This window comes from Lynx canadensis, chromosome E1, assembly GCF_007474595.2.
Source record: "Lynx canadensis isolate LIC74 chromosome E1, mLynCan4.pri.v2, whole genome shotgun sequence".
NCBI classification, from domain to species: Eukaryota; Metazoa; Chordata; class Mammalia; order Carnivora; family Felidae; genus Lynx; species Lynx canadensis.
The window spans coordinates 47,106,868-47,134,547 of record NC_044316.2 but is presented as its reverse complement, the minus strand read 5'-3'; the positions used below and the strand labels follow the sequence as shown (position 1 = coordinate 47,134,547).

General features: G+C 50.8%; 1 protein-coding gene across 1 annotated transcript; it reads left to right on the top strand.

The window, feature by feature from the left end:
* Nucleotides 1–780: 780 nt before the first annotated feature.
* On the top strand, nt 781–13,128 carry CACNG1 (calcium voltage-gated channel auxiliary subunit gamma 1). Its single transcript, XM_030296754.1, has 4 exons — nt 781–1,090; nt 10,777–10,851; nt 11,833–11,970; nt 12,167–13,128. Exons 1-4 carry the CDS (start codon nt 856–858, stop codon nt 12,391–12,393), a joined length of 675 nt encoding a protein of 224 aa, XP_030152614.1. The 5' UTR covers nt 781–855; the 3' UTR covers nt 12,394–13,128.
* The last annotated feature ends 14,552 nt before the right edge of the window (nt 13,129–27,680 follow it).

Below are 27,680 nucleotides of genomic sequence, written 5' to 3'. Positions count from 1 at the left end.
AACTACAGTCAGGTCCCGCCGGATTCTTTGCCCTCTCTGGGCTTTTCTTTGGTTTGCAAGCATCAGAAAGGTGTCCCAGACTTGCCAACCCCAAACAGAGCTTTTCTTCTGGACCCAGTTGGGGGGATGGGAGGAGAACCGAAAGGGAAATAGTGTTCTCACCCCGGGCACGGTGCTGGGCAATGCCAGGCCCAGGAAACACCTGAAATCTTCCTGCAGTTTGGGGATGGGCTAGGGCATGAGGCTAATGCCTGGGAGGGCGGATCCCCAAGATGTCCCTGGGCAGGATCCTGGGTCCCCCAGACTCCCAGGACAAGGACCCATTTATCCCTTCCACTGGTGACTGGTCTGCACAGTGTGAGAGCACAAGGGTCCCCTGTGCCCCCAGGGTCCCCTGCCCTTACCCAGCAGTGTCCCCTTATCCTGCAGCCCAGAGCAAGCAGGTGCCCCCTGTGGCCTGCCCCTCACTACCTCCAACTCAGGTATTCGGAGCTGCCAATCGTGGCGATCTCTAGTCAGCATCTAGAGCCTTCTTTCCTCGCCTCTCCCAAAGGTATTTCTGGTCCCAAGAGGGAAAGAAAGCCCTGAAACCTGAGCAGAAGTTATCCTTAGTGACACGCCTGAGCAGTGCATTAATAGAAGCCTCCCTCAGGCCCCTGACACGTCTGGGCAGCTGCTCAGTCCCGTCTGGTGTCCCTCAGCCCCAAGGCCAGCCCCCTCTGGCTCAGCCGGACACACTAAACTTAGCTTCCACCCCCAGCTCATAACCGCTGCCACCTCCCAGCCTGGCTGCCACCTGCCCGGGAGCCACCGCCACCAGACCGCGCCGAAGGCGCCCGCTCCTCCGCCACCAACATGTCCCAGACCAAAGCGCCCAAGGTCCGCGCGGCCCTCTTCTGCATCCTGGTGGGCATCGTGCTGGCCACGGTGGCCGTGGTGACCGACCACTGGGCGGTGCTGAGCCCCGAGGTGGAGCACCACAACGCCACCTGCGAGGCGGCCCACTTCGGCCTCTGGCGGATTTGCATCAAGCGTATCGTCACGAGTGACGGCAAGGACAAGACCTGCGGACCCATCTCCCTGCCTGGGGGTAACGTACCCACTCTCTGATCCCGTGCCCGCCTCCTGCCCTCCCTCATCCCCCTGGGAAAGGTGCCTGTGGGAAAGACCAGGACTAGCGCCCAGCCCCCTGTGCCCAGGGAGGAGGACCTGGATCGCATGTGTCATCCCGGAGGCCAGAGCTGCCGGCTTGTAAAACGAGGGCGTCTGTCTCTAGCTATTTCTGTCTTGCTGGGGCCTCGGGCCGTGCGCCCAGAGCAGAGGGCTGCGCAGGTGGGACCAGAGGCTCACGGAAGAATCCGTGGATCCATCAGACTAGAGGCTCCCAGCCCAGCAGCGGCCACTCTTCTGGGTGTGCCCGGCCCCACTCTCTCCCCCGCACAGACAGGCTAAGCGGCCCTACGTCCTCGGGCCGAAGGGACACGTGCGGCCGGCACGGTCGCTCCCCAGCCTCCAGGTTGGGTGTGCGACGGGATCGGCCGCGACACGTATGGGGCGTAGCGCAGAAGGAAAACGCGGGGCTCCTTGTCATTGTCTTTAAGAATTTCAAGACGGGGACAGCGAGGCCTGGAGCCAAGCGGGGGTCCCTTCTGTGTGCAGGGCCTTGGCCGACCGCGTCGGTCACACGTCCGTAAAGCGGGACCTGGGTGTAGGTGAACCACCCACTTTGTACGTCCCCTCTGAGCTCAGACCCCTTCAGAGCCGGGAAGCGGCTCCTCCTGCTGCGACTTAAGCGCACTCCTCAATCTCCCACCATGTGACTGAGCCGCACATCAAAGGCGAGCTCCTTGTGAGGATACCTGGTAGCAGGGTGACCGGTCTATTCTGCAAACGTGGAGCCTTCCACGCCCGTGGCAAACAGCACACGCCGAGGAAAGAGCCCTGTGTGCAGAATCGAAGGTCTGGGCTCCAGTCACGCGTTGCCCACGACGCCCCAGTGACTTTGGGGGCGACAAAGGATATTGTGACTTCTGCTTGGCGCTCGGGCTCAGCAACGTGAGTCCCTCCCGGGGCTCACGAACAGCACCCTGAGGTGGCAGTGGACCGGGCCGAGGGCGGTCTCCCACCTGGTTTTCTGAGGCTTTCCCTCTGCTATCAGACTGGGGGTTCCCTGCACCCTGCCCTTCAGAGAAGTCAGTGCTAAGTCCCTGGAGACCTTGCAGTCTGTGTGTGGGACAGAGGAGCCCAAAGCCCATTGCCCCCACTTCTCTTTTTCCTCCTCCTTCCCCTCCCGCTGGCTCTAGGAAGCCCCTGCCTTGCTCACACCCCCCTTGAAATGCGGAAGACTTGTCGATACCCAGCTGTCCTGGAAACACCGAGTCCTGGGGCTTTAACAGACGTGGACATGTGCTTGAAGGGTATCACATGCCCACGTTCCTCAGCCACGGCCGAGCACACCCGTAAACAGATGCATCATGTAGCCAATTCCCCCCCCGGCAGGGCAGGGCAGGGCAGGGCGAGGCCGATTCTCTACGGACCGTGCATGGGAATGCACGTTACCGTCCCGTCCATCTGTCCTCAGAGGCCCTACCTTTTAAAGTCTGGGGAGTTTACAGAGCAGATGAGCGGGGAGGCGAGGCAAGTCCATACAAGGAAGAGACAAACTAGCAGAGGACCAGCAGGCATGGATTGGCCTCGAGCCCGACAAGACAGTTCATCTGTATGCCTCCTTGCTCTGGCCCAGAGGGAATCCTGCCTCCCACCCTTGCGAGCCGGGCCCTACCCCAACAAGCTTCTAAAGTATGTTCCTGCCTCCTCCCCTCTCCTTTCTCCGCAGATGCACGCACCTTTTGCCTTCCCCAGCCACCTTTCCTGTGCTCTGTGGGATTACTCTTTTCTAGAGGGAGGAACAGAGCTCATCTATGTTCTCTCATTTATTATGAATGGCAATAATAACCACCACAAACACAAACATAGTACCATCTGCCAAGTATTGTTTCAATTCCCTTCCCTATTTTAACTTTGTAAAAAAAAAATGTTATGTTTATATTTGAGAGAGAGAGAGAGAGAGAGAGGCAAATGCGAGCAGGGGAGGGGCAGAGAGCGAGAGGGAGACAGAATCTGAAACAGGCTCCAGGCTCTGAGCTGTCAGCACAGAGCCTGATGTGGGGCTCGAACCCACAAGATGTGAGACCATGACCTGAGCCGAAGTCGGACGCTTAACCGACTGAGCCACCCAGGCGCCCCACCCCCCCCCCACCGCCCATAGTTTAATTTTGAATGACATCAGAAGAAATTACAGACCAAGAATCTCCAAAAATCCTCTTCTCCTTAAATACGATGACAACTCGAGGATGGTGAGCTTTGTGGCACTTTAACTTGCTCTACTCCTGTTCCCCACTCCCCAACTCTGCCATAGCCTTGAAACCCAACAGCCTGCAAATAGTGAAAATTTAGCAGCCTGGACAGGCTGGGCTGGGTCTCTTTCACAGCCTCATTCCCAGAGGACTGTCATTATTTGATCTGTCTGGTGGTTCCCTGGAAGTCCCCACTTGCAAGGCTGTCTTTATTTGACCCGACGCTGAGCTCATCCGGCGGAAACGGTCTTTTTCCAAGGGGACATTTGCCAAAAACAATGAGAAACGATCGTTTAATAGCGTAACTTCCCGAGGCGGTGGACCACGGCGAGGCAGACAGTAGGCAAACCAAAAAGCTGGAGAATGAGATATCCACAGGGGGCTTGGAAAAGCTCCATCATAATCCTGAGAATTTAGAAGGTCACGTGCATGCGTAGTGCTCACAGAGGAAATCCCTGAAGAGGTCCTAAGCTCTCACCTCGGGCTGCTCTTGAGGCTGTGGGCAAGCAGAAAGTCAAGGCTAAGGCAGAAATGTAGGCTGCTTCGTGGAGCACTTAGCTCTCTCTGCTCAGCCCCTCAGTAAAGGCTGGGAGGTGTAGGAGTTCCCAGCATTTTGCCAAATGTGAGCTGACTGCCGAGCTACCTGAGCGGAGATTTCAGTGTCCACACGTGACAAAGGGTGCAGCCTTTCCACAATTAATTAAGAGAAGTCACTAAGCAAACAACAACAAGCAGCGACAGGAGCAAACCCTGGGGAAACGGGAGGACTCTGATTTCCAGAGGCGTTCATTGTATGATGCACGTTTTCCAGCTTGAAGTTTAAATTTAAAAAAAAATTTTTTTTAATGTTTATTTATTTCTGAGACAGAGAGGAACAGAGCATGAGTGGGGGAGGGGCAGAGAGAGAGGGAGACACAGAATGGGAAGCAGGCTCCAGGCTCCGAGCTGTCAGCGCAGAGCCCGACGCGGGGCTCGAACTCACGGACCGCGAGATCATGACCTGAGCCGGAGTCGGACGCTCAACCGACTGAGCCACCCAGGCGCCCCTTATTTTATTTTTTTGATGCTTATTTATTTATTTTGGGAAAGTGAGAGAGAGGGAGAGGGAGAGCACAAACAGGAACAGGGGAGGGACAGAGAGAGAGGGAGAGGGAGAGAGAGAGAGAGAGAGAGAGAGAGAGCATCCCAAGCAGACTCCTGCACTGTCAGCGCAGAGCCCAACGTGGGGCTGGAACTCACAAATCAAAGAGTTGTTGAGCTGGAATCAAGAGTTGGGCGCTTAACTGACTGAACACCCCGGTGCCCCTAAATTTAAATTCTAAATTAAAAAAAAAATCACAAGACATGCAAAGAAATAAAAAAGTATGGCCCATACATCAGGGGGATAAAACCAGTCAAGAGATCCTTAAGAAAGCCAGATATTGGACTTAAAGACTTTAAATCAGCTATTTTAGATACAAAGAACAACAAACAAGAAAGCCTAAAGGACTAAAGATGAAAACGATGTCTCATGAAATAGAGAATATCATTAATGAGATAGAAATTATTTTAAAAGGACCCAGTAGAAATTCTGGAGTTGAGAACTACAATAATTGAAATGGAAAACTCAATAGCAGATCTGAGAAGGGACAAAAAGGAATAAGTGAACTTGAAGATAGACGAATTGAGATTAGCTAACGTGAGGAATAGACAGGGGGAAGAAAAGAATGAAGAAAAATGAACAGAGCCTCAGAGACATGTGGGATAGTAGCAAATGAAGCAATATACACATAATGCTGGTGTATATTAAGAAGGAGAGGAGACAGAAAGAGAGAGAAAGGAGCAGAAAGGATGGGTGAAAAATAATAGCTGAAAAGTTTCCAAATTTGACGAAAAACAATTAATCTACAAATCCATGAAGCTTCAGGAATTCCAGTAGGATAAATCCACCCCGAGACGCATCATAATCAGAACTGCTAAAAGATAAAGACACAGAACCTTGGAAGCAGCAAGAAATGACTCATCACATACAAGAGATCCTTAATAAGATTGACAGCTGATATTTCTCCAGAAACCATGGAGGCCAGAAGGCAGTGGGACAACAAATATAAATATATATACAGTCATCTAATTCTCACAAAATCCTCTATAAGGTCCATAATATTGTCATCTTGGCTTACAGATAAAGAAAATGAGGCACAGAGAGGTTAAGTAACTTGACCAAGGTCACACAATTACCACGGGAGAGCAGTCAGAGGTCATACCCCTAAAAGTCACCTTCTTGGTCACTACATTATACTACTTTATACCTGTCATTCTTCAGGTGATTCGCATCCTACACGTGGGAAAACTGAGGCTCAGAGTGGCCTTCCCAACGCTAACCATCTCACAAGGAGAGCTTCAACACCCAAGCCTCAAATCCAGACCCCCCCTTCCTCCCCAGTCCACTCCCATAGGATGCCCCCCACCGTGCGTACAAACACAGCCCCTAAAAGCTGCTGATTCAGGCAAACACAGACGAGGCCAACTTTTGACATGGCATGGTTTAGTAGAAGCTGGACCAGGAGCTGGTTCAAGAGAGACTTTTCAAGGTCCCACGCAGCCATAGATTGCTGATGGCTCTAAAGATCGTAAATTGTCTAACTTGGTTTTTCTACTGACCCAAAGAGTTCTAGAAGGACTGTCATGCACAAGATTGACATCTGAGGTCAATTCCAATGCCTTTAGAATGAGAGTAAGGTCTTCCTCCTTTGTGAGGAGAGGCCGACTGCCTGAAATCCCAAGTGAGTCATCCCAGAGGGGTCATCCCCTGCCCCTGGGCTAGGGGGAATGTTATTTCTCTCGGGCTCTGTCTCTTTAGGCTAAGGTAACAGACTGCCCCAGGACCCCACTGCCCTTATGGCCCATCTTCTCTTCCAGTGCTCGGTGCAGGGACTGGAACCACATGAAAGAACATGAAGGTACAGACCCCAAGAATTTCAGGGGCTTTCTTTCTCCTCCACATGAGCCCATGCTGGAGACCCAGGCTATAACTAGCCTTCCCCCCACGCCCCACCATAGAACAGCAATGCTCTGACACTCTGGGGTTGGGTCTTGAGGATTTCTCCAACCCAACTGTCAAAAGTCTTCCATCAGAGGGGCGGGTACTCCATCAGAGCACAGAGAAACCACTGCCAGGAGCACCAAGAACTTCTTTTACAAAAAGGGTCAAGACAACCCTGGCATTGATGCAAGTAACAAGTAAGTGAAATGTTTTTTCCGACCCCTAAATCGCTAGTTCCCTTGGTTTTGTATCAATTAACAAGGTATTTTTTTTAATATATTAAAGTCTACATCAACCAGTAATGGGTACGCTGAGACATTCTGGGTGACAACCCAGAAGCATCCCCTAATCGTGTAAGTTACAGAATCAGAGAAATAAATACCTGCATTAACTCAAGTTCAGGTTGGAGTTAAATGTGCCTTCTGTTCCAGTTCTTTGAAATCGGCACAATTAGATACGGTTCTGTGTAGTCACTCGTTTAACCAGAGTGCTTGGTGAGCCAGAATATTCCAATCCCGGTCAAGTTCAATAGCTGAGTTCACCATATTTTTTAAGGAACAGCCCACTCAACTTTTTAGACCCACTGAGTCTTATGACTGTTCATGACAGACATTTCTGAAGTACAGAAAAACAGAAATACAATATCTTTTCAGTTTATTTTTGAGAGAGAGAGAGAGAGAGAGAGAGAGAGAGAAAGAGAGACCGTGAGTGGGAGAGGGGCAGAGAGACAGGGAGAGAGAGAATCCCAAGCAGGTTCTGTACTGTCAGCACAGAGCCCGATGTGGGGCTCGAACCCACGAACCGAGAGATCATGACCCGGCCGGAACCAAGAGTCACTCTCTTAACTGAGCCACCCAGGCACCCCCAGAAATACAAATACTAACATCACCACGAGCCATTTGCGGAGACGAAGGAGGCTGGAGGACCTCGGAGTTCTTATCGGTCCCAGATCATCACCCTGACACTGGATCCGAAGCACTTGCTTCTTCTGCCCCGTGAAGGGCCGTAGTCCATCAAGACGAAGCTATAAGCCCTGAGCTTTGTGTCGTTGGGATGGGAGCCGGGGAAAAGGCGCGGAAGGATACCAGAAAGGCAGATCCGAATCTGCACAGTGGTCACAGAGCTGTCACTGCCCCTCTCTTCCAAGCCCCTCGCCCGTGACCAAGTGGTCCACACAGAGCCCATCTCTCAGGTCTTTCCTTTCCAAGTTGCTCTTGATGCTCAGTTTACCCAAAGCACCCGGACAAAGGGGCAGGGGCACAGTGTGCCCACCTCAACACGACCCTGGGCATTTCCTGAGTGATGCAGGCAGATGCCCGGCTTGGTTTTTCCTGAACGAGCGTCTTGTTGGCGCTGGACGTGTCCGGAGTGACGCTTGGGTCTCATGGCGCCCCCACCCCTGCTGGAGTCATCAGGGACCACAAGGGGGCTCGTTGTCCTCCATAGACAGCCACGGGGTCCCAGAGCGGACGTTACTCCCGGGTTCAGGGCAGAAGACATTGGCCTTCCTCGCGTGCTACGTTCAAGAGAGGGGACAAGGCCGGCCCATCCAGTCTCAAGCCCTCGGCTCCACGATATCAGAGAGAAGTTGACACTTCCAGACGCCCTGAGTGGGAACCCCACTCCCTGGGGAAACTCCATCCCCCGCACGTGACATCATTTAATGGAGGAGGAGAGGGAATAGGGCAGGGTACCTGGGCCACTGAACGGGAAAATCTCCCCCAGAAAATCCACAGGCTGGCTTTCCCAGACAGACAGCATCCCACTATGGGGCTGAGCTAAGACGGGTTTTACGCAGGCAGCGGTCTGTCCGGAACGGAGCCTGTTGTTGACCTGGCGGAGGCTGACACACAAACACTACCTGCGTGTAAGAGTGGCCTCAGCAGCCCAAAACGGCCAAAGAGCTACGCTTTGGCCGGGCTCTGATGGGCCTTCATCTCACGGCCCTCTACTCCGAAGGCTTTTAACTCACAGATTGCGAGCAGTCAGGGAAGCAGCTGAAATACACTTGAATTCAGTCGATTCTTTTCAGGGGGTTTTCAATGACAACCGAAATTGGCCCTTAAGGAATGAAACAGGAACGTTCCTTTGTCCAGAGGGAGACACGCGGAGCCTTACGACATAGCCCGAGCCATTCTGAAGCGGTGATTCAAGAGAATCTATAGCTAATAATCTAAGAAATCGAAGAGGGTTGCACTGTGCTTTAAAATAGCACCGGAAGCCGTGAGAGAGAAGAGAGCGGCATTACTTCTGACATCACCTCCAGCAGTCAGACACCCCAGGTAACTCCGCTCGAAAGGAAAGTGATTTAAATATAGAAGCTCAAAGAGGAGGCTGTTTACCGCTCAGAACATTTACTGCTGCTAAACCAGGCGCGTCTCCAGGGGTCATTTCCTTTCTCCGCCAGGGAGCGGCAGTAACACTGACATTGGGGGAGGGGAAAAGAGTGCCAGGCCATGGGCTTAAGTGGCAATAAGATGATTTAGGTCAGATAGAAGAAAGCCTGAATCCCAATGAAAGCTATGACTTTGGAAACACCTCAGGTCCACTTCCACAAGAAACCAGACGCCACTAATCATCTTCTCATAATTTACAGGTAGCCCGAAAGTGAAAAATTGAATGCACACCAGTAGATGCCATCTAAGCTAGGAGTGGAGGGGTCACGGACCCACAGGAAAAAGAAATCATTGAAGGGCACCCCACAAGTAAAAAGCAACCTAATTTGATTTTTCTTTTAAGAAACAAACGATTTAAAAAAAAAAAAACCATTCACCTACTTCCTAAAGAAGGAGTAAAGAATATTAAACTGTATTCAATAAGCAATAAGAACTCGTTTGATTTTAAAGAATGTCAAGTTACAAGAGAAACTGAAGGAGAAAAACAGAAGAGGAATTATGCCTGAAATCATATTTAAAACCAGCACGAATTTCTTTGTTCTGAGTCCTTCCACTGCCCCACCATCAAATCCAGATTTTTGGTCCCGCTGTCCACAAATCTTCCGTGGCTTTTCTTTTTTTTTTATTTATTTTTTATTTTTATTTTTTATTTTTTAAATTTTTTTTCAACGTTTTTATTTATTTTTGGGACAGACAGAGACAGAGCATGAACGGGGGAGGGGCAGAGAGAGAGGGAGACACAGAATCGGAAACAGGCTCCAGGCTCCGAGCCATCAGCCCAGAGCCTGACGCGGGGCTCGAACTCACGGACCGTGAGATCGTGACCTGGCTGAAGTCGGACGCTTAACCGACTGCGCCACCCAGGCGCCCCTTCCGTGGCTTTTCTAATGCTTATGATGTAGAACACACAGCTCACCACGGAGGTTTTTCTGGGCTGCCTCTTTGGTCACGGGTGCCAAGGGTCCGATGAAATGACATGATAGTCACATTTGGCCCTTGAATGGAGGTGCTCTACCCTGCACCCAAGTCCTTCCAGATGACCTACTCAGAAGAGCTCTTTGTGGGGCATTTTAAGGGAGCAGGGCTTCCCAAAGTGGCTGAGCATCAGAGTGTTCTGGAAAGCTTTTGAAAAACATCCTTCCCCATCAGTCCCAGTGCATCAGGATGGACGTAGATATTGATAGAAAACACAGCCCTAGATTTTGGTGTGACCAGGCTTTCTCCACCTCAGCCCTACTGGTACATTGGGGCGGGTCAATTCTGTGTTGTGCAAGGCTGTCCGTAGCCGTAGGATGTTTAGCGGTATTCCCAGCCTCTCTCTACCCACTAGATGCCAATAACACGCCTGCCAGTTGTAACACCAAAAATGTCTCCAGACTTTGCCCAACGTCTCCGGGGGGGGGGGGGGGGGCAGAATGAGCCCCAGGTGAGAACAACCATTTGGCCCTTTGTTGATGGTGTTCCCTGCATCCCCTGACAAACCGGGTGCTCAGCCTCAGTTATCCCATCTGCCTAATGGGCTCAGTACCCACAGTACTATGGTGCCCGCTTGACAAGATCAGCCTTTGCTTCCTGAAGAACTCTTGGCTTCTTAAAAAGAAAAAAAAAATGTAAGTTTATTTATTTATTTTAAGAGAGAGAGAGAGACCACACGAGCAGGGAAGGAGCAGAGAGAAAGGGAGAGAGAGAATCCCAAGCAGGCTCTGTGCTGTCCGAGGGGCTTGAATTCACCAACCGTGACATCATGACCTGAGCAGAAACCCAGAGTTGGACGCTTAACCAACTGTGCCACCCAGGGGCCCCAAGATGGCTTCTTAAGCCCCTTATCCTGATATTTTGGTCTAACGGTCCGAGAAAGACGTTTGTTTCAGCCCCGATTCAGGGTTTAGGGAGATGAGGGCCGGCCAGACCAGCGGGGTCACACCCACCCTCTTTTCCTGGAGCCTCTGGCCAGGCTGCAGGCCCCATCTCTCAACTCACAGGCCGCCTCCCTCCTTTGCAGAGAAAAACTGTTCCTACTTCAGGCATTTTAACCCAGGCGAGACCTCCGAGATCTTCGAAGTCACTACTCAGAAAGGTGAGCCCCTGGTGGAAAGCAGGGAGGGTCGGGGAGAGCGACCTCTGTCACAGGCTGCTGAGGCAGAAAACCATCTGGCACGAACGACGCCCCTGCTTGTGCTGGAAGGGAGCTGTCCTGGTCCTGATGCCTCCGAGCCGCGGCCCCCTCACCCTCCGAGAGCGCAGCACCCGGGCGGCCACCCTGAGCTTCCATCATCAGGGCTAGGGAGCGCTTGCAAAGACGAGGTCCCCCGTAGGCGCCACACCTGCAGAAGGAATGCGTCTTCCCACGAGGCCAAGGGTGACCGAGGGCGGCCGCAGCGACGGGAAACGGAACAAGTCCTCAGAACCCCTGCGCTGGTTTTCAGGGCTGGTGGGTCAGCCGATTCCCTCCGTGACCCCGCTGTCACCCCCAGGGAATCAGGAGAGCAGGGACGCGGTGGGGGGGTGGCGGTGCGGGAGAAGGGGGCGCAGGAGCAGGTGCGCCGCGTGGGGCCTTCCCGGAAGCACCTCGGCACGTGTGCGAAGGACCCCCGTACGGGGTGTGAGCTCGCACGCTCGCTCTGAGAGACCCTCACGTGCCACGCACGCACACACACGCACACGATCACGCGCGCGGCCCTGCAACAATCCACACTTCCAGCGCCGCTTGGCGTCCCCGGACAGACCGCCCTCCGCCCTCTGGCCCGTGGCTCTCAGGAAGCTTTCCGTTCCAGAAAGTTCTCCGGCCACACGGCTCCGGCGGGCTTCGCAGGCCTCTGCCCCCCCCCCCCCCCACCACCACCCCGGGGTTAGGGCCCCACGCGGGGTGTGGGAAGGGCAGGTCTGTTGCCATCCCGGCCCCACCCCTGACTCCGGGAGAGGGGCTTCAGCTCGCACCCACAGTGTGCTCCGCAGTGAAATGGGCGCAAGGACGCGCGGCCCTGTGCCCCCCCCCCCGCTCCCCCTCGCCCCCACCGCCGCTGAGCCGCTGCGCCGCACCTGCCCTCCTGTCCCGCAGAGTACAGCATCTCGGCCGCCGCCATCGCCATCTTCAGCCTCGGCTTCATCATCATGGGGACCATCTGCGCGCTTCTGTCCTTCAGGAAGAAGCGGGATTACCTGCTGAGGCCGGCGTCCATGTTCTATGTGTTCGCAGGTAGCGGGGGGTGGGGGGGGGAGGCGGCTGGGGCTGGGGGCCCGGCCCGCGTATCTGGCACAGGGGTGGGGGCACCGGCGACCACGCCCTTTACTAACACAGCGAGCGAGGGAAGAGGCGCGGCCGGCGTGGGGGGCAGGCCCGGGAAGGGGGCGGTCTGGGCAGAGGGCCCTGACGGCCCCCGCTCGGCCCGCAGGTCTGTGCATCTTCGTGTCGGTGGAGGTCACGCGGCAGTCGGTGAAGCGCATGATCGACAGCGAGCACACCGTCTGGATCGAGTACTACTACTCCTGGTCCTTCGCCTGCGCCTGCGCCGCCTTCGTCCTCCTCTTCCTCGGCGGCCTCGCCCTCCTGCTCTTCTCCCTGCCTCGAATGCCCCAGAACCCCTGGGAGTCCTGCATGGACGCCGAGCCCGAGCACTAGCCTTCCGGGGGCCCCGGCCACCCTCAGGAAGCCGAGCCTGGCCCAGAACGTTCTAGAGAGGAGGCGGGAGCTTTACCTCTCCCCGGTGCCACCTACCCCACGACAACCGCTGCTGCTTCCCTCTCTGAGCCCTTCTTTGGGCTGTGACAGGCTCCCCCTGGGAATCCAGCAAGTGGACCTGATTCAGACTTGCCCAGGTGGGAGGGAGGCAGGCAAGGCGAGCAGGTGCACAGGTGTTTGGTGAGGGAGACCTTCCCCTGGAGGTCAGAGTTGTCCCCACTGAGCCAGTTGTCTTTGATAAACTGGGTCCAGTTGTCCTCTGTTAGCCCTGTAGGGACGCCCTGTGCTCATATACCAATTCTGGGCGTCTGCCAGAGCCAGTAGCCAACCACTCCCACCTTCTCCTGGACAAGATACACCCTTTCCAGTGAACTGAACGTTCCCTCCTTGGTTTCCAAGATGCCTGAGGAGCATTTTTTTTAAACTGGGTAGAACCTGACTGTGGTTTGAAATAAAAGCTCTTTGAAAACTTCTTTTTTCCTTGCACCTTGCACAGAAATTGCTTGGATTCCTGGCCACGCCCCAGGGACCCCATGACCCTGAAGAAGAAAGGAAAGAATGTCCTTCCCATCACCCCCCCCCGGGGGGGGGGAGGAATGTTTAGAACTTTTGTAGAGAGCTGTAGGGAAGAGGGGGTGATGAGGTCCTGTTTACCAATAAAACTTACCAATAAAGGCTGAATTCCAGCTTGGATCTCTGGGCCCTGGGATCTTCTTTGGGAGAAAGCAGAGACCATCTGACTAGGCAAGGTGTTCAAAATAAGGAGGGGTTATTTCCAGAGCCCCAGCTAACACAGCACTCGAGCTCCACAGCCACACGTGTCTGGTTTCAGATGCTGGATTTTTGTTACAAGGAACATCAGGAAGCAGGGCTTAGCAGTTAGACACTTAGGGCCACGCGGAATGTCATAATTTACACTCTTCTGCCTTCCAGAATCCCACCACGTCTACCCAGCCCTCAGAAACGTTAAGTCAGACACAGTCGGCAGAGAGGACCTGCGCGCTCCGTGCCCCAAACACACACCAGAAGGGCCGTGTAGCGTTAATTCTTCTATAGCAGGGCTTGCAAACTACAGCCTGTGGGCCAGACCCCGCCCACCGCCCGTCGCACAGTCCGCAGGCTAAGAATGGCTTTTTAACAATTTGAAATGGCTTTTAAAAATCAAAAGAAGACGAATATTTTATGACATTTGACAAGTATTCCAATTTCAGTGTCCATAAAGAAAGGCTTACGGGAACCGGCAAAGAAAAGCAAAGTGACTCAAGTGGCCGGGGCAGATTTTAATCAGTAATCTACTTTTACAATAGGGGAGAGTCCAGTATGAACTGTGACAGACTGGCTCGCACTACCTGGCCCTTTGTGGCAAAAGTTGGCGGAGCCCTGTTCCGGAGGAGTTGTACGCTCATCAGGCAGCCTGTTAACCCCACGCTGTTCCCACCTGTAATGTGAGAGAAGACACACTCGTTCGTTCTGTTTGGAACAGTGTAGAAGGAAGCCGTGTGAGTCTGGGGGCATCTGGGTGGTGGCTGTAAGTGGGGCTTGTCAAGATTCTTCTCAGGGGCACCTGGGTGGCTCCGTCGGCGGATCGACCGACTTCAGCTCAGGTCATGGTCTCACAGTTTCTGGGTTCGAGCCCCGTGTTAGGCTCTGTGCTGACAGCTCAGAGCCTGGAGCCTGCTTCAGATTCTGCGTCTCCCTCTCTCTCTGCCCCTTCCCCACTTGTTCTCTGTCTCTCTCTCTCTCTCTCAAAAATAAATAAAACATTTTTTAAAATTAAAAAAAAAAAAGGTTCTTCTCTGGCATCTCAGGGGTTTGGGCTGGATTTGCAGGCGTGGCTGAGGAACCCGGGGGACAGAGAGCACAGCCCAGCCTGCTTTCCAGCCGGGAAGAGTGCAAATGTCTGGCATGTGGTTGTGAAAGCAAAAGGGTCAAAGAGAGCCGGTGACATAAATGTCATGAAGCCAAAGTCTGGGAGCTGCAGAGAAGGGAGGCTGGCAGGTGACCTCCTCCCCCTAACTCCATGTTGGAAGTCAGTGCTATTGTTTATTCTTATTATTATTACTTTGACCAGAATTAGGCTGGTATGCATTGCATATTCCCACATGGGTGCCTGTGTTTGCTGCACCAGAGACCTCTTCTGAGTGCGGCAGAATCCATTTGGTTTCCCAGAGTTTGAACCCTTCGAGAGAGGTGGGCCCGAAACTGTTTTTGAAGACCAAAGGGTCGGAGGGAAGCTGCCGGAGGACCCGCTCGTGATCTGCGCCCGCTTCTGCTGTGGACAAAAACACACCACCGTAAAGCAAACAGAGCTTAATGCCAAAAGAGAAAACACATCAACCAAACCGGTGAAGGAAAATACCTTTTTTTCCTCATAGCCCACTGGCCTCCGCTCGCCAGGAAGGGCCGTCCAGAATGGGCACTTAGTCAGTCTTGCTCTGCTTGGGTGGTAGGCATTCGAGGCGTCCACCGGACCTCGGCGCCGGGCTCAGCCAGGGCCACCCTCCGAGGGACCCAAAAATGGAAACAACCACACAGGGCTCCTGACTCCTTGCCTGGGTGGTGTGAAACTTAACGGCCATCGGACCAAGATTTCCCAACACCTTCACTGTCGCAGCTTTTTAGAAATCGCTGGATTCCGACGAGGAGCCAGGGCTAGCAATTCCGTCATCCAGATAGATATTTGATGTGTGAGATTTTTTTTTTTTTGTAATTGTGGTGAAATAGACACAGCATGAAATTTACCATTTTAACCATTTTTAAGGTCGATAACGTTGAGTACATTCACGGTGTCATGCAGCCCATCTCCGGAACTCTCTTCATCGTTCCAAACTGAAACTCTGTCCCCGCTAAGCAACTCCCCATTCCCCCCCCCCCCCCCCCCCCCCCCCCGGCAACCGACATTCTCCTTTCTGTCTCTATGGATTTGGGTACTCTAGGGACCTCGTGTAAGTGGAATCTTACAGTACCTGTCCTTTTCTTTTTTTCTTTTAAATTTTTTTTTTAACGTGTATTTATTTTTGAGACAGAAAGAGGCAGACCATGAAGAGGGGAGGGGCAGACAGAGAGGGAGACGCAGAATCTGAAACAGGCTCCAGGCTCCGCGCTGTCAGCACAGAGCCCGACGCGGGGCTCGAACTCACGAACCACGAGATCGTGACCTGAGCCGGAATCAAGAGTCAGATGCTTAACCAACTGAGCCACCCAGGCGCCCCGAGTGTGACATTTTCTAAATCAAAATTATTGCAAAATATCCGCGATGAGCACAGTACCAAAATTTTACATGAGGACAGGATCTGTATTATTGATTTTTCCTATTGTGTCATGCTCCCGTGGCTTGGCATGGTGGTGGAAGGTAACCACGACCATCCCCAGGGTAAAAGAAACATGAAGGGCAGGGAAAGGCTTGCTTCCTGCGACCTTGTTCCCTGGCACCAGAGCAGGACTGAGAACCAAGACTGTCTAACCAGGGGATCCTTTACCAGTCAGTCCCCCCACTTGACCTCTGCCCAGTGGCTACGGGGGCAGGGGGGCAAAGACACATCTCACCCTGTCTTTGGCTGACACACAGTGAGTAGGTCCTAGCCAATGGTTTGGTTCTTACTGGCCCCTCCTTGAGACCAAAACTTTCAAGGATCTCTGTGTAACTCCATTTTTCCTGGCTGCCTCAATAAAGATAGGTTTTCGTCACATGCCTACGGCAATATTTCCCCCACCAGTGTGACTCGTCCCATTTTGACCAAATATTTTATTTACAAATTAATTTCTAATGTATTCCCTGCCCACTTTCAGAAAAGATCTGGAGCAGAGACAAGGTATTCATAAACCCGTGACGTGGGACATATCTATCACACCAGTGACCAGTGATTGGGATGCAGCTGCCCACGGTCCCCTCTAGCCCACATTTCGTGGTGTCACTCCTTTGCAGCCGCCGAGGCCATAAATCAATCCCCCCCAACGAGGCACAATTCCTGCATGGTGAGGAAGGTTGAGATCATTGCCATCACAAGGGCTGATACTCTCTCCTTTGGCCTGAACAGGAAAGACCCAACGACCTCTTGGAGATGTTTGTTGATTTGGGTTTAGGCTCGCCCACCAGTGGCGTCACCAGTGGCCCTGGTAACTCCACGAAGGAATGGAGGGTGGGGGATTTGCAACCATTTGCAGCTGAGAGTTCTGGGCTCTGAGCCTAGGGAGCTCAAGACCAAATTCCCAAGTCACTGCCTAAACAGCAGACACCCTTCCCACCCCACTGCCCCGGCATGCTATGGCTGCAAGCAAATGCAGGCTGTGTTTCAGAGGGTCTCAGGGCCACCAAGCTCTACGTGTTTCAAAGCCCTAACGAAGCTGATGAAGTCAAGGATGCAGTTGACCTCAAGTGTTCGAGAGGCAGGGAGGCACCGGTGTATATATAATCCCCTCGGTCTAATGGGGAGGAAACTGGAGACGGGCTCCAGGAACACCAGAGAACCACAGCTGTGTGGGTTTCACAGAAGTGAAATTTACCTCTGTGGGCAGACGCGGGAAAGAACACGGTTGAAAGAAGCTTCTCCTTCTCACCTTCTTCAGATAGAGGACATCTCGAGACCGGAAAGACCTGGTTCCATCCCTTCGCCAAGGAGCCCCGTGGCCTCGATGGCAAAGGCTCTGTTGACACACGTCACTCTTTGTCATTTCCCCGTTCAAGATCTGCTTCCAACACGGGCTGAAAGCTTGCGAAGAGCAGAGCTGGCCAGTGTATCCATTGCTGCACCGGAGGCCCAGTGCACAGTAGGCTCCTTAAAGGAGGCAGCAAGGAGGGAAGGAGGGACAATAAATTGCTTTGACAGAAGCAATGCAGGTTTGTGAGTGGGGTAAAGAACACGGGGGGGGGGGGTTGCCATTTGAATCAATGAGGGCGCTGAGCCAGTTTCCCACGCCGAGGTATACCCTCAATTACCTTCATCGTTGAGGCCCTACTATGTGCCACACCTGGGGTGTGATGGTGAGTTCTAGACCAGGGCAGCTGTGAACTTTCTCAGGGCCTCAGTTTCCTCACCAGCAAACAGTTAGACTAGCTCATGTTGGACCAGAGTCCCCTCCGGTTTCTACTGTTCCCTGGGGCTACAACATTATATGGTCCCTCACCTCAGGAAACATGACTTACACATTTAAAAATTCACTGTAGGGGCGCCTGGGTGGCTCAGTCGGTTAAGCTTCCATCTTCGGCTCAGGTCATGATCTCGCAGTTCTTGAGTTCGAGCCCCGCATCGGGCCCTGTGCCGACAGCTCAGAGCCCAGAGCCTGCTTCCGATTCTGTGTCTCCTTTCTCTCTGCCCCTCGCCCACTAGCACTCAGTCTCTCTCTCTCAAAAATAAACATTAAAAATAATAAATAAATAAATAAATAAATAAATAACTAGGGTTCTATTTAGATATGAGACCGTACCTTTCATACATTCTAATTTCAAAGACTCGTGTTCCTCAGAATGTCATGATTGCTCTAATGAATTGATTTACAAGAAGACCGCCATTATAAATTGCATTGGCAAAAGGAATTTATGAAAGCAGATGCGGACTTTACACGTTACATATATTTAGATTCAACGGTAGACTGTTCGAGAAAAGGATTCTGTTGCTTAAAATGTTTGGAAACCTTCATTAGAGGATCTTTACGATTCCTTCCAGCTACATTCAATGAGGCGAATCATGCATCCATACCTTGGAAAAGTTCGAGAAAGAAGGAAAGATCTCCTTAAAATAAAGTTTCCCTGGCTCATCTTCTGGATGGCCAGGGAGCGTTTTTGAGGAAGGATGTGCTAACGAAGGCAAACCCCTAGGGGCCCCGAGGAGAGACGTCTGAAGGCCAGGGATTGCAGGCGGGGAGAGAGACAGCGTTAGGACAGCAAGCGTCCCTCCTGCCGGAATCTTCCACACCACCTTCCATCTCCTGTCAGCTCACACGTGTCCTGAAACAATTCTTCATGCGTCGCTTCTCCAGCCATGGCGTCCGTCTTGCATCCTGGAGGCCACCCGTGACCTCCCCATCGCCACCACATCCTACTAGACCCTTTCCGTAGCATTTGTACTTCGGGTCTCTGTTGCCGTCGTAAATTCCCCATATTTTCCCTTCGTTCCTCTTTCTTTTTACAACGTTCCTGTTTTTTCCCTGCCCCTTAAGCTTGGGTGTCTCCAAGTTCCCCATCTTTGGTTCCTCCGGCTCACATCACGGTTTCTAGACATATCACTCCGGGGGCGCCTGAGTGGCTCATGCGGTTAAGCGTCCGACTCCTGGTTTGGGCTCAGGTCGTGATCCTCACGTTTCATGAGTTCCAGCCCCACGTTGGCTCTGTGCTGACCGTAGCGGAGCCTGCCTGGGGATTCTCTCTCTCCCTCTCTCTCTCCTCCCTCTCTCTCATCTGCACCTCCCCTGCTCGCTTTCTCTCTCTGTTTCTCAAATAATAAATAAATAATAAACATAAAAATAGTTTAAAAAAAAAAAGAGAGAAGAAAGAAGTGTCCCTCTTTTCCAGGGCTTCGGCTCCCTGTGACTCCATCCCAGCCCGTGTCTCCAACCCTTCTCCCCTTGCAGGTGGCATTTCCCACAGGCACCTGCCCCCGGGGTGTCCCGGGGCACCCCAGACACCTAAGTCCAGACCCGACCGACCTCTGGCTGCTTACCCAAACCTGTTCCCTCATTTTGATGGCACCTTATCTGTCCATCCGCTCAGCCGTAAGTTGCGGTAGGTTGGTTGGCGGACCCCTCGCTTGCTCACCGAAGCCCAACCTCACAGACTCTGCCTCTGAAATGACTCCCAAACCCGGGCCCTTGTCTTGCTCCCCTGCCGCCCCCTGCGCCGCCCGAGGCCAGCCTCTCTGCCACTTGTGTCCTGCTCACCGGCCACCGAGAGAAAAGGTTTTCCAAACACAACTAGCCGGTTCCCATCTTTCCCACAAGGGGTGTCCTTCGCCTGAGCAGATACGTGCCTTTGATTACATTTATTTCCTTTGGACGTAACAAATCACACAGACTTAGTGGCTACAACTAACACAGATTTATTCCCTTACAGATCTGGAGGTCAGAGGTTTGAAATGATTCTTATAAGGCTAAGATCAAGGCGCCAGGAGAGATGGCTCCTCCCGGCGGCTCCAGATGCGAATTTCGCAGCTCCTAGAGACCGCCTACCTTCCCGGTTCGTGCGTCCTCTGACCTCTCCCTCCGTCATCACATCTATTTCTCTGACCCTCCTGCCTGCCTCTTATTAGGACCTTTGTGATGACATTGGGCTCATTCAGATAATCCGAGATAATCTCCTCATCTCAAGACCCTTAACTTGATCACATCTGCAAAGTCCCTCTTTCCACAAAAAGTATCAGGTCCCGGGGATTCGGATGTGGGCATATTTCACAGGCTCTGAGAATGTGGACACCTTTGGGGGACCATTATTCCTTCTGCCTCACTGAGGATCAGCACTGCATCCCGGACACTGTGCTAAACCAGGGCATAACGAGGCCCTGTCCCTCAGGGACTTGCAGTTCTATGGCGGATTATTTACAACTGAAGTGCTGTGTTGGGAGCCTGGGTGGCTCGGTCGGTTAATTGTCCGACTTCGGCTCAGGTCACGCACTCGCCTTTGTGAGTCGAGCCCCGCGTCGGGGCTCCGGGCAGACAGCTCGGAACGTGGAGCCTCTTCGGGTTCTGCGTCTCCCTCTCTGTCTGCCCCTCTCCTGCTCTCACTCCGTCTCTCTCTCAAAAATAAATAAAGATTAAAAAAAAAAAACCCAAAAAACTGAAGTGCTGTGGGGTCTGGGTGGATCTTGGCATCACGGAGGGGCATGTGGCCCGGCCCCTTGCCCGAACCTGCTGAAGTCCGACTTATTCCCAGTGGAATAAGTGGGGCCCAGCTCAGACATCACAAGGCGACATGTTCTCCAACCCCTCATACAAAATTCATGCTTCCCTCCTTCCTGTGCCCTTGACGCTGGGCTCACGTTCCCGCTACTTACCCCACTGGGAGCAATTCATCATGTCTTCGTGCCTTGCTGGATTATAAACTCTTGGGAGGGAAGGGCTGCATTTTCTTCAGAATTATCCCAGCAGCTAGAACCTTCCCCACACCAGCCTCCTTTTTCCAAACTCTCCGCACAGCAGCCCGTACACAGTGCCCCGGGGACCCGCTGGCGCGTTGAGCAGGTGCACGAGCTAGAAGGCGGTGGAGGCAGGAGATGGGCGGGGAACGACCGGGGAGAGCAGTGAGGCCTCTAGAAGCGAGAGGGGGGCTTGAAAGGGCTCCTCGGCGAGCCGGTGCCCTGGCCTTGGGTGTCCGCAGCCAGAGGGGCTCGTCCCTGCGCTCGGCCTGATTCGTGAGACCCAGCGAGCTGGGCTCGCTCTAACAGAGCACGTGGTGGCAGGTCTTCCGGGTGGGGTGACTTTCGGGGCTGGAGCACACCAGCTGACAGGCCGTGAGAACAGATTTCCAGGAGTGTTTTGCTGGAAGGCTCAAAACTACTCTCAAGTGTGCTAGATCACGATGTCCCCCCCCCCCCCCAAATAGTTTTACCTTCCCCCCTGTTACGGAACCAGCCCAGGAGGAATCACGTGGGTCCTCAGAGGCCCAAGGAGTCGTCCTGAGGAGGGTTGATCCATCAGATCAAGCCTGTTTGCTTACCCACCTTCCAACGATCCCCCCGTTCTGTCTCGGGGTTACGTAACCAGCTTGAAGCCGGGTCACGCAGCTCAAAGGATGGCATCCTCAAAACTTTCTCTTAGAAGAAGAGCCTCAGCCTAGAGCAGCCGTTCGCTTCGTGAAAACCCGGGCCCGTCTAGCTTCCAAACGGATGAAAGACCTGACTGGCGGGTAGGTAAGAGCAGGCACAGAGACAAAGCACCCACTCGGCGACTTCAGCCCCTTCCCTTGCGGCTCCCATGCGTTTCTGTACATCAAGGGGACAAAACGCTACCCGCTAATTAGAACATTTCCGAGCTTCCCTCGCAAGGTCTCCAAACTTCCAGGCAGTCGGCTCACACCCAGAAGGCTGGTCATCAGACGCCTCCGATTACGTTTCTGTTCCATCAGTGAGCAAACAGCACCACACCACTGGTTTCCTCTGCAGGGGAGCCTGGAGCGTGCACCCTGCCCCCGCCAGCCACACCCACCTTCCAGAGTCCTTTGCTGGCTCCATCTGAGCACCTCACCAGAGCCACTTTCTTCTGGGGATTAGCAGCGGTTTCCTGAAACAGTGCTTCCAATCAATTTGCGGAGCACCCGTTTTAATGAGCTAAGGAGTGAGATAATACCACGGATTTTGCAGGCTACAGCTTCTGTTCAATTTAATTACCTCCCTCTGTGGATTTCCAATCAACCAGAGCTGGCTTCAGACAAAGGGGCATTTCATCACTTTCCCGAAACGCTGCGTGGTAGGTATGTGCCTACAGACCGGGACGTGCTGAAGTAGGCAGCATCCATCAAAATTGACATAACCATGGTGAAACTGTCAAACTACGGGCTCTAGCAGTAACACCTGGCGAGACACAAAATACCAGTAAATGCTAATGCTCTGTCACAGCTCAGGGAGCTGTGTGGAGCGGGTGGGGGCGGCACCGCACAGGAGAACTTGCTCCTCCTGCGGCGCAAGGCCATCACACCCGCCCAGTTGCCGTCCGGCCATACTGCACTGGCAAAGGACGTCAGTGGGAGGAGAAGGTGAAGTTTGAAGTTCCTCTCTCAATCCAAGCTTGAGAACCGGCCAGTTCAGCAAGCATCCGGGGGCCTGCTATGCAAAAGGCATAGGGCCAGTAGGTTTAGAGGTCGTAGGACATGACCCCTGCCACCCAGAAATTCACAAACTCCTACCTGTAATACACAGTATGCTGAAGGCATACTCCAAAAAAGTCAAGGACTCATCCAGGGAAGGAAGGGCGAGCGGCCTGATTTAGTCTGCTGTGTGCAGTACTTGGGGATAAGACTTGCAGGGGGTAAGAGGGGTGCCTCCAAAGTCCAGCTAAGAAATTCAGGATGTGATGGGAACGCACTGGGGGTGTCTCAGAAAAAAAAAAAAAAAAAAAAAGTGACATGACTAGATCTGTTTCAGAAAAGGAACTCTGGCTGCAGTTGGTAGGATGGACTGAGAGGCAATGCAATCAAGATGGGGTTCCTCGGGGGGCCTGGGTGGCTCAGTCGGTTAAGCGCCCGACTTCGGCTCAGGTCATGATCTCCCGGTTTGTGAGTTCGAGCCCCGCATCGAGCTCTGTGCTGACAGCTCAGAGCCCGGAGCCTGTCTCGGATTCCGTGTCTCCCTCTCTCTCCACCCCTCCCCCGCTCGCACGCGCAGGCGCACGCGCTCTCTCCCTCTCTCCCTCAAAAATAAACATTAAAAAAATTAAAAAATAAAATGATGGGGTTCCTCAAACCTGAAGAAAGGGATTTCCATCCACTAGGGAAGTGCTTTGTTTGGACAACACTGTGTAAGTCAAGCGGCAGAGTCCATTTCAGAAGGAGGGACCTTCAGCTGCTTAAAACCAACCACAGGGGTATTTGGATGCTGAAGTCTTAACCAGCCCATTCCAGCTCTCCCTCCACCAAGCCAACTTTCCATCTTTGTGCCTGACCTGCACTCCACACACAACGGCCCCACCTTGCAGTTTGGATGAAATTACATTTTCTCACCAACTTTCGCACTCCTATCATTCTCAGAAAAATGCTTTGGGGAGCACCGATGTGGCATAGGGATTCGCACCTGAGAGTCGTTTCCATTTCCCCAGTGAAGATGGAGCCTGGGTTACTTCATCTAGAGCAGACAGCAGCTCAGGGAGTCCTCCCAATCCATTTGATTTATATGTAAAGAAGCGTTTCTCTTTCCAAAACCCAGAGATGATGTATGTCGTATCGTATCAATCCAACTCAAAGAAACACGATCCCTAGCTTAAAAACTGACTCGCTGCTATGAGGAAGGATTATGCATTGTCCTTAGGAAAGGATGATGGCCCTATCCACTTACATTTACAAACTTCAGGCACAGTATATTCAAGTTAGATTTATGGTGCCACATTAACAGGATGTTAAAAATAAAATAGCCAGGGCACACAAAACATTCTGTGACCTGCTAATGCTTCTCAAAATCACATCATGGCAAATGCAAAGAATTATTTCCCCAACAAAACTAAGACCCTGACTCAGGGCAATTTTCTGCACAGCCAGCATTTTGGGGTTGGGGGTGGGTTGAATTAATGCCTGTCACACCACTGTGGGGTGTGTTATTATACCCACACAGTGTACTGACATAAATTAGGTTTACGAGTTCTGAAATAAATTCTGGGCTGCACAAACCCAGCATTAACAAGTGACTTTGGTGATTTTTTTCCCGATTACTTAGGTCCGTGTTGGCCTGCAACTCGAGAAGGGCACGTTTTCTTGACGATCCCTTGCAGGTAACACCTTAAGCCTTTAGGCCTTTGCTACTGCTGGGGTTCAGAGATTTAAGTGAAGTTGCAAATTTCCAGAAACTAGTTTGAATTTTACAAATTAACACTGAGTTGTTACTCTGGGCTAGTTTCACTGATTAGTATCGTAGATAAAGGCAGAGTGCTGCTGCCTAACTGCAGTCAGACCTTTGATCATAAAAGTGAAAGGAAGCAGAGAAGTGCAATTCACACGTAATAAACAAATCTCCAAATTATTAAAAAGGCATTTTATTATAAATACATTTTAGTTGTAGCAGTAAAATACATTTTGTTACCATGAATCTTTTAAGACAAAAGAACTTCACTGAGACAATGATCACAATGTAAGAACTGTAGCCCCCCCCCCCCCCCCCCCCCCCCAAATGGAAAACTTGTTCTAAGGAACCAAAGTAGCTAAAGTAATTCCAAAACCTGGTTAGAAAAGAAAACGATTGGGAAAAAAAAAAAAAAAAAGAAAGAAAGAAAGAAAGAAGAAAGAAGAAGAAAGTAAAGACCCTAGAGAGTGGGTTTGGGGTTATTTTATGGTACAAAGTCATTTTTACTTTTAAGGATAAACTCTTTAGGTATTAGAACCTCTCAGATGTGAGGTATCGTTAACTGCGAAGAAAAAAAAATAATTGTTATAATTTTTCCAGAAATTATGATTATTCGACGGTTGCACAACTGGTCCTTGGAAGAGGTGGAAACAGACCATCTCATATCTAGCCTCCCTTCTGGAAGACCTGATGAAGTAAGACCCGGTATGAATTTGCTAAGTAATTGATTGTATGAAGTTAGCTGAACAAGAACTGTATTTTTGAAGCATTAAAAAAAAAAAAAAAAAAAAAAAAAAAAAAAAAACAAAAAAACCTGTCACTAGTAACAGGACCCATTTAATAAAATGCAAAACCCATTACCTTTATAATTTAGAGGAGAGGTATTTTAATCACCATCTTTACCTAGGATACAACTACTACATATAACCAGTACCTTCATGGGTTCCAAAGAATCAGGTCAGATGACTGGCACAGAAAGCGAATACAGTACAATGTCATATACATGGATTGACAGGAAGCAGGCATGGTCTGGATATACGGAAATCCAAGACCTTCCTCCATATGGTGGCGGGGTGGGGGGAGGGAACTGAGAAACATGTTCAGGTGGAGCCCACACGTTGGGACTTCAACCTGGACACAAGAGCCCTCTGACCTACTGAAAGACAGAAAAGAGGTCTTTGTAGACAAGGCATCGTGCAAAGCAAAATGTAAATAAACCGAAGCTCCCTGTGAGTTGGAAATGGACAGAGTAACCTGTGCTGAACGTAGAAACAATCCCCACTGAAGGTAATCGAGCCTTTCAAGGAGGAAGTACTGTGTTTGAAGAATTCCAAAGCTGTGCGCTCTGGGAGGCTTATCATGTGCGCTTCTACGTCTAAGCCATTCTATAATTACCTTAAAATATCTTTTCTCTTTCTAGTATCTCAGTTAATTCAAAGCCAAACTAAAAACCAGAGGCAGAGCCCGATACCCCTCAAGCTGCAGTCCAGGGGGAACATTAACAACAATGACAGTAATATATGAATTTTAAAAAGACTTGTCAGATTTATTGTATCATAGACAGTTTCTTTCTCAAAAATAACTTGTTCATACGTGTGCACCTATGGTTTATGAATAACTCATGCTGTGTAGCTGGTAGATTCCCCTAGACTGTTTTTGCAAACATATATGGATTTTTTTTTTAAGTAGCAAAGTAATCAGAAACAATCATCAATTTTCTGCCATATACAACACTTCAGGCTCCCCTAACACCTGCCGGCATGGCAGAGAATCCAAAATAACTTTGTTAACCTGAGAAACACATAATTTGAAACGCAAACCCTTTACCTTCATCCCCCCACCCCCAACCAAAAAAGCCATAAAAACTACGAACACATTATTTGGGGATTATCTATTGCTTCCCATGCTCCATGTCACTGCCATCCTAAGACAGGGCCTCCTGTACTCGGTGCCTCTTGTGACGTTCTGATGGCTTCCTTTTACCATTCTCATCTCCACATGTACGATCAAGAACAAGTCTAAGCACACCAAACAAATGCACAGCTTCTAGAACAAAGCCCAGGCTGCAGGGTGCACAAGACCAAACTCGCCCCAGAAATGAATGAGGGCCTGCACCCTGACGTGGACAAGTATGCACAGACCTTCAGCGGGGTCGGCAGTGGTGGGGTGGGGGGGGGGGGGGGGGGGTGGGGGGGGGAGGTGGTGACAGCCACTCCAGAGGCTCTCCTCTCTCCTTAGAAATCTTTCTCCATGAATGTTCCACTCGCAGCATCAGAATTATTAAAATGTCTCAAGTGATCGGTTGTTTACATCAAGGAAAGAAATGCATGGTTGGAAAGACCTTCGGGCTTTCTCTAGACCAGCGCCTCTCAAAGTGTGTGGTTCTTGCACCAGCAGCGTCGCCTGAAGGTTTGTTGAAAATGCAAATGATCAGGCTTCAGCCTGGGATCAGAAGCGCTGGGGTGGGGTCCAGCCATCTGGATTCCAGCAAGACCTCCAGGTAATTCTGATGCCGGCTGAAGTTTGAGAATCACTGCTCTCCCCTGCTCAGACTTCTAAAATCTTAAAATAGGATAGATATTTAAACAGATGCTATTGGGTGACTTCTGTGTTGAAACTATGTAACTTGCTACCCCCTTTTACTTCTCAAACATCAAAAAAAGTAGTAATGAAAAAATTCATTTCAAAAACCCCATTTTTTTTTAAAGTAATATTGATTTCCCCTCCTAGACATAGTTCTAAGGCAGGCAGTCACATGCTAGTATGCAAAATAAAATACAGAAGAGGCCTCCTATATGAGGTGTAGAAATAGCTAAAAAGACACCCCAAGAACATAACGAAAATTCCACAATATTGTTTAATGAACTCATAGAATTATATAAAACTTACTATGCTTTATGCTTAATATTTGTATCAAAATAAAATCTCTCTGTTGAACAAATTGCAAATAAAGTCTGGTCTAATACTCTGATTACTGAAACTATACGTATATGAATGTCTCTGGGTTTTCTTCATGCTTCAGTTTTAGAAGCTTTAGACTACTGTATAGCTGGGTTTGGGATTTAACCACAGCTCACATTACTAAGTCTAGATTCTTCTATCAGGTACCTCCCTTCAAAAAAATTTAAGAAACTCCTGTGACTGTTTCCTGAAAGTTTATTCCAAAGTAGATATTTCCCATCATTTCTAAAATTTTAAATGTTACACTAAAAATGTCTCCTTTTTAATGTCTGGTATTCTAGTTTAAAGTAATAACATTTTCTGAATGTGTCTTAGAAGAATGTTTAACGTTAGTAAGATTCACTCCTTTTAACAATGGTCTTGAAATTGCTAATTAAGCAGATGTATGAAAGTAGTAAGTGTGAAGTTAGCAGCTTTACAATAAAATCTCAGCAAATAAACATCCAACTTCAAGTAGAAGGGAAATTCGAGACGCCTAATATAATGAGCACTTTGAAGACTAGCATGTCACTTACTCTTTCATGGCGGTCCGTATCTTTATAAAAAGACATCACCATGTGATATTCTGAACAAGAAATCGTAGAACATTATCCATTATTTCTAACGATTGTGGCAAAGAAGGGAGAGAAAAATCAGATCTATTAACACATTTACTTTGAGATTTAGGAAGACACATATGGCGGTGGTAGAAATTAAGGGTTTTCGTATGTTAGGGGGATGGCTCACAAGAAATAATTATAAATCATGGTAAATCATAAAGGACAAATTACTACCTTTGTGGGGCTAGAAGAAAAC

Bases quoted from the DNA above. Each gene is read 5' to 3' on its own strand.
- CACNG1 (XM_030296754.1), top strand. From the start codon at position 856: ATGTCCCAGACCAAAGCGCCCAAGGTCCGCGCGGCCCTCTTCTGCATC. The intron at 10,852-11,832 runs GTGAGCCCCTGG...CCTGTCCCGCAG, and splicing joins CGAAGTCACTACTCAGAAAG to AGTACAGCATCTCGGCCGCC. The intron at 11,971-12,166 runs GTAGCGGGGGGT...CTCGGCCCGCAG, and splicing joins CATGTTCTATGTGTTCGCAG to GTCTGTGCATCTTCGTGTCG.